This window comes from Metarhizium album (assembly GCF_000804445.1).
Source record: "Metarhizium album ARSEF 1941 chromosome Unknown scaffold_2, whole genome shotgun sequence".
Lineage (NCBI taxonomy): Eukaryota > Fungi > Ascomycota > Sordariomycetes > Hypocreales > Clavicipitaceae > Metarhizium > Metarhizium album.
This window is the reverse complement of record NW_024467576.1, coordinates 873,490-879,932: the sequence shown is the minus strand read 5'-3', so window position 1 is coordinate 879,932 and position 6,443 is coordinate 873,490. Positions and strand designations below refer to the sequence as shown.

At 55.2% G+C, this 6,443-nt stretch overlaps 2 protein-coding genes across 2 annotated transcripts; both read left to right on the top strand.

Annotated features, from left to right (window-relative positions):
* Nucleotides 1-2,696, top strand: MAM_01382 (DUF1212 domain membrane protein Prm10; the record flags this gene model as incomplete). Its single annotated transcript, XM_040820181.1, has 2 exons — nt 1-1,873; nt 2,005-2,696. 2 exons carry the CDS (start codon nt 1-3, stop codon nt 2,694-2,696), a joined length of 2,565 nt encoding a protein of 854 aa, XP_040681669.1.
* Nucleotides 2,697-5,035: 2,339 nt separating this feature from the next.
* Nucleotides 5,036-5,883, top strand: MAM_01381 (ADP-ribosylation factor family protein; the record flags this gene model as incomplete). Its single annotated transcript, XM_040820180.1, has 4 exons — nt 5,036-5,085; nt 5,223-5,295; nt 5,339-5,396; nt 5,450-5,883. The coding sequence occupies 4 exons, from the start codon at nt 5,036-5,038 to the stop codon at nt 5,881-5,883; spliced, it is 615 nt and encodes a 204-aa protein (XP_040681668.1).
* Between the last annotated feature and the right edge of the window lie 560 nt (nt 5,884-6,443).

Sequence of the window (6,443 nt, the reverse complement as noted above, 5' to 3'; positions counted from 1 at the left end):
ATGGCCTCGCCGTCGGAGTCTGCTCAGCACGGCCTTGGGTCAGATGCCGGTTACGGGCCCGATCCGGCAACACACTCTTATCAGCAAGTTCGAGTTCCAGCCCAGGATGCCGACAACACCGACGGTATTGTCAAGAACCCATTGGCCGCTTCCGATGGTCCGTCTCCCACTGCCCCCAAAGCAACCACGCCCCCCCCTTATCCTTCTTCTGCCTCCGCAGACATATCCGAAGCTGCTGCTGCTGCTGCCGCCGCCGCGGCAAGGCGAGAGAAGGGCCGCGTTAGATTCAACAGTAATGCAACGACTTCAAGACCGCCCGTCACCAACTTTGAACCTCCTCCACGAGTGCCCGAGCCCGCGGCTACGCCTTCTCCTAAGCTTAGGCCATCAATTCTGCGCGCAAACTCGTCGGGGTCCGTAGCAACAGCCAAGGAGCTGGGGATCGACTTGGACGCTGATTCAGAAAAGGCGATTTCGGCGGCCGTTGCGCAAGCCCGAGCTCAGCATATTGCTGCCAAGGTTTTGCGCGACTCTCCGCCTGGCTCCAGAGCTTCCATGGACTCTCTTGCCACGACTGCGGCCAGCGACGGAGGATTTCTTCCCGGAAAATCTGGTATTCTCTTGCGGAACTTGGTGTCTGATGGTGCAACCGTGGAAAGTCGGCGTCAAACTTCAGAGGACGAGACTAATCAGCTTGCGTTGAACGAAGAGGCATACGACCTTGTCAGATCCCACACTCGCCGGTCTGCGTCGGCCGCATCAAGCAACACTTCTCCTGTAGATAAAGAGGTCAGTGTCAGCTCGGCAAACGTTCAACCCAGCCACATGAACGGCGGACTCTATGACGGCGTGTACAACGTTCCTCCACCGAGGCAGTATCGAGGCAGTGTACTCTCGCAGCTCCTGAAGCTGTACAAGCCCGCCGACCACAGCGTGCACGCCGTCCATCACTCCCGGAGTTTGAGCTCCCCTTCCCCAGGCGCCGTCACGCCCCCGAGCTTGGAATCGGGCACAGCTACACCCCCCAGCACGCGCAAGAAATGGTACGAGGCGGATCGTTCGCAGGACACTTTGGCGAACCTTGTGGAAGCCTCCACGCGCCTCGCCAATCCGAATCAACAGGTCCCGGAACCAAAGAGCCCCGGCAAAAAGCGTCCTGGCGCCAAACGACGAACCAGCAGTAGCCGACTCGGCTGTTTCTGGCAGAAGGAGGAGGCGCGGGTTACTGTACATATTGCGGAAACGCTCTCCCGCCAAGGGTACATCATCAAGTTGTGCCGAGCACTGATGCTGTTCGGTGCTCCCACTCACCGTCTGGAGGAATACCTCACCATGACGGCACGCGTGCTTGAAATCGACGGCCAGTTCTTGTATCTGCCAGGCTGTATGCTTGTCTCGTTTGACGATAGATCAACACACACGACTGAAGTCCGAATCGTTCGGATCACCCAAGGTATCGACTTGGGCAAGTTGAAAGACGTACACCGCATCTACAAAGAGGTGATGCACGACGTCATATGTGTGGACGAGGGCACCCGTCGACTGGATGAGCTGTTGAAAGCCAAGGACAAGTTTAGAGCATGGATAAGGGTCCTCGTGTTCGGACTGACGAGCGCCATGTGTGCCCCGTTTTCATTCTCTGCCCGGCTAATGGACTTGCCGCTGGCCTTTTGCTTCGGCTGTCTGGTTGGGTTGTTGCAGTTGGTTGTGGCACCCAAGTCAAACATGTACAATAACGTATTTGAGGTGACGGCCACGATTTTGGTCAGTTTTCTCGCTCGAGCGTTTGGAAGCCTCAATGAGGGAAACCTGTTCTGCTTCTCGGCATTGGCACAGAGCGGGATTGTCATGCTTCTCCCGGGATACTCAGTGTGTAAGTTGCTCCAAATTCGATCCGCACCACGCTGCTCCCTCACGTCGATCCATCTCCGGTGGCCACGCGCTTGTGGCTTTATTTTATTTTGTTCCCCCCACGCTCGAGGTCCCATGCTAATTTTCGCGGAGTGTGTTCTGCTCTGGAGCTTCAATCTCGCGCCATCGTCCCTGGGTCCATTCGCATAGTATATGCCATCATCTACTCCCTCCTCCTCGGGTTCGGCATAACGGTTGGTGCTGCTCTGTATGGCCTCTTCGACAACAACGCGACGTCGGCAACATCGTGTCAGAACCCCATCCCGTCCCTCTACACCTTCATCTTTGTACCGTTCTTTATTCTGTGTATCAGCATCTTGTACCAGGCCAAATGGCAGCAAATGCCTGTCATGGTCTTCATCGCCTTCGCAGGCTACGTTGTCAACTTCTTCAGCAGCATCAAGTTCGTGGCCAGTCCGCAAATCGCCAACACTCTGGGTGCGTTATCCGTGGGCATTCTCGCCAATCTGTACTCTCGCTTGCGCCACGGCGTAGCTGCTGCCACTCTCATCCCCGCCATCTTCGTGCAAGTGCCGGGTGGGCTAGCATCGACGGGAGGGTTGTTGAGCGGTTTGAGCACGGCTAATCAGCTCATCAACTCGCCAACGGTTATCAATGGTACGAGCACGGTGAGGTTCAGCCAGGGCGAGTCGATGAACACGGTGGTGTTTAATGTTGCCGCGTCGATGATTCAGATTGCGATTGGCATTGCGGTGGGATTGTTCATGAGCGCCGTCGTCATCTACCCGCTGGGGAAGAGACGGAGCGGCCTGTTTAGTTTCTAATGTTGTTGCTCATTTTGGTCCGTCCGTTGTCTTGTACAAAACAGGGTAATTTCTGGATATAGTCATGGCATGGCGATTTGATGCGGCGCGACTCATAGCGAGGGGAGTGAATCTCTTAGTATGTAACATTCGGCGCAGGTCAGGTCCTCTTGTGGCTGTTCAACATCAAAGTCGACGAGTCTTCTCGAAGTTCGCCTGGGCCACGTCTCGCGGCCAACTCGGGCACGTCCTGGTGTGCTTGGGTGCCGGATGACGGAGCACCGTGCCAGTGAGAAGGTGCTACTACAGAATACGTGACGTGCTATTCGCAAGGCATCTGTCTGGCCGCGGAGATTCCGTCGCGTCTGCGCGTTCGGTGATTATATTGCGTTGCGTCATCTCGTTGGGGCTGTCGCGCGAGGCCAGTCCAGGACCGGGGGACGCGCATGGATGATGCTTGACGTCCTGGCGGTACGGAGTACGGCGTGTTACTGATACGGTGCTGATCTCGCTGCGCGTCACGGCCACATTTCCCAGAGTCTCACGGCGTCTGCAAGACTCTGCAAGACTGCGAAAGAGGTAGGGGAGCCGGAGAGTAGGAGTGTAGCAGTCTAGTGTCCAGCAGGCCGCTGGAACAAGCCTTCCGGCCTGGTCTCGGGAGCACAAGTAGTATGCACCTCGTTGATCTTGTATCTTGTTGCGCTCCTTCGGGAAATGGAAATGCACCTCGATACCCGCCGCCATCCGTGTCGCTTTGTCCGGCCACAGCATCATCCATCTGCCGCGTGTACGGGGAAACCCCCCCTTGTCCGCTCTTAAACGCCTTTGCTGGCCCAAGCGACAGAGACCAAAGACTGCAATGCCGGCGAGAGAGCACCTGGCCCGCTCCAACAGGAATATGATGCTGGGCATGGCTGGAAGCGCAGCACGTCTTTCCAGTTGGGGGCAGGTAACCTTGTCGGGCCATGGGATCATCATCACCACCACCCCCGTTCGGCGGACACTGAACGGATGAAACGCTAATGGCAAATGGTGGCAGAGGAACCTAGCAATAACCCCCATTGGCACGACGTCTCGTGACTCCCCCGACACACCACACCGACACCCACACATTTGAACCGCAGACTCGAACCGCACCGCACCGCACCGGCACGGCACACATGCCCATGCCGCACTTGCCCAAGCTTCAAGTCTGCGCCGCCGCCGCCCCGACAACTCGTTGTCCTGGTCGTCGACAAGGTCGCCCTCGCTGTTGTCTTGGTCGTCGTCGTCGTCGTCGTCGTCGTCGTCTCGTTTCGTGTCAGAATGCACAGAGGGGAGGCAGACAGCAGAACGGCAGCCAAAGCCGGCAGCCGGCAACCGTCCGGTCGCAGTAGCGGACGCGGCAACGTTCGCTGCCACACGGCATCATCTGCTCATCCAGGTGAGTACAGAGGACCAAGTGTTTCGTCGCATCTCTGCCACCAAGTGCAGTTCGCTTGTACTCACTGTGCTTCAAACCACGCCGTCTCCAGATGCCCCGTGTTGTCGCTGCCATCCAACACTGGAGCTGCGAGCTGCCAGCACCGCACCACTCGTCCCCGCTCCAGCCCCCAATCCCACAATTCAGGCTCTGCGGCGTACTACACTTTCACTACCCCGGCGGCCTGGCTACCTATAAGTACTTAGGTACTTTGGGTCCTTAGACCTAGTGCCAGGTACCTAGTTACAGAGTACTTAAGTAGTTACTCCGCGCCCGCCATTCTCACAGTGATCCCGGGTGGAGTCTCTACTTGTCTTGTCCACTTGAGCAGCATTGAGCAGCAGTCTGGCTCCATGTCGTCCAGACAGACGTACTCTGTAGCGCGCTCGAATGTCAGTGTCCGCGCGACGCAATTCATTGTCTTGCCGTAGCCCCGCCGGCTGTGATCTCGCGACTTGACTCCTTGCTCTCTCTTGGACTCTTCTCTTTGGGAGGGGTCGTTAACGCCTGTTGTCTTCGGCCCATGCGCTGCTGAACCAGCTGCCGCCTTGCCTCGGGGCCGAACTTGGCCCTGCATCCATTCGAGTCATCAACCTCAGTCATAGACGACGTCGCTCTGCGCCGAGCAGTGAGCACTGGTTCATAGCCCCACCTTCCCACCAACCGACCTCATTTTGCTTCCTGCATCGGCCGTTTGTATTCTGCTTCGTTTGCTCACGTCTTGTCACCCACGACAAGATATACGTTTGATCTTTCCCGACGAAGCGCCTCCTCTTGCTCTGGCAAAAGTCGTCGCCACCAACAAGCTGAGCGGGGCACGCATGAGCTCTCACAGTCCTCCTCAGCGAACATCCATCGACCACATTCACGCCGGCCAAGAAGATAGCCAGAGGTTAAAATGGCCGGAATATTCAAAAAGGTTTACGACTGGCTTCTGCGGACGTTTTGGTAAGTCAAGCCCACCTATAAACCTCGCACAGTCTTCCATAAAGTAAGGCAATATTCGGTCATCTTGACCCATTTGCGACCTGCGAAACCCTTCTGGAAATTGCTGGATGACGCTGGTGCTAATGACGGCGTTCTAGGGCCATGGAAATGGAAGTCACCCTCGTTGGTCTGCAGAATGCCGGCAAAACATCGCTGCTGAGAGTTCTTGCTGTAAGTTGACGGGCTTTCAATCTTCTGAAGCCGTGACTGACAGAGTGCGCGGCAGGGTGGTGAATTTACTCTCGAGCAAGTAAACCCTTTCTTTCTTCATGGTCTGTCGAGAGCCGTAATTTGCTCTGGATCGCACAAAGACGACACCAAACAGCCACTGACCGCATTGCTTTATTCAGTTCAATACCGACCGTCGGCTTTAATATGAAGCGCGTGCAGCAGGGGCATGTGACTCTAAAATGTTGGGATATTGGCGGTCAGCCAAGGTTTCGAACCATGTGGGAGAGATATTGTCGCGGCGTCAATGCTATTGTCTTCATCGTAGACATCGCAGACGTAGATCTCATTCCGCAGGCCAAGGATGAGCTGCATTCCCTCATGAGCTGTCCAACATTGGCTGGAATCCCTCTTCTGGTGCTGGGCAACAAATCTGATTTGCCCCAAAAACTATCCGTCGATGAGCTGATTGACGAGTTGGACTTGAAGCAGGTCCAAGGCCGAGAAGTCTGCTGCTATGGCATTAGTGCTAAAGAAGAAACTAACCTCGATGCTGTGGTTCAGTTTCTTGTGAAATGGGCCAGTCGATGATCTGCCCATATCATGATACGTACGAACATCCGGCGCTGAAATGATCCCCTGACGACAGTTAACGACGATGACAGATCGCAGTACAGTATTGTGGCCTCGGGTTCTTCGAGTAATGCCATATGTTGTGTTGCACCGGTGGAAAGACAAGCAAGGGCGTTTATGCCACCTGCTGCTTCCGAGGATGTCCAGCTTTTGTTTTTCCCAAAACGATTTGGCGATATAAATTTCTTGCTCTCTCACGAATTCACGAACAAAGGCTGCCGGGAATCATTCAATTCTTGACAATCCGGTTGCTGCTTGGTTGACGTTTTCTTGTTCTTTGATTCCTGCTTTTTCATTGAATTGGGGGCATAGCGAAGTGTCATTGCCGAGCGGGAGTAGAATAGGGTCTGGGTCTTGGGCCACGCGGCATACAGATACTTGCCCAACATATGGATTTTTGGTTTTCCACCTTCTCATTGTCCATATGTTTAATTCATCGATTTGGAGTGAATCAAGTGTCGCGTCAGGCATTGTATGTGTAGCACAGATAAGCCGTATGGTAACTTTAGATGAAAGGA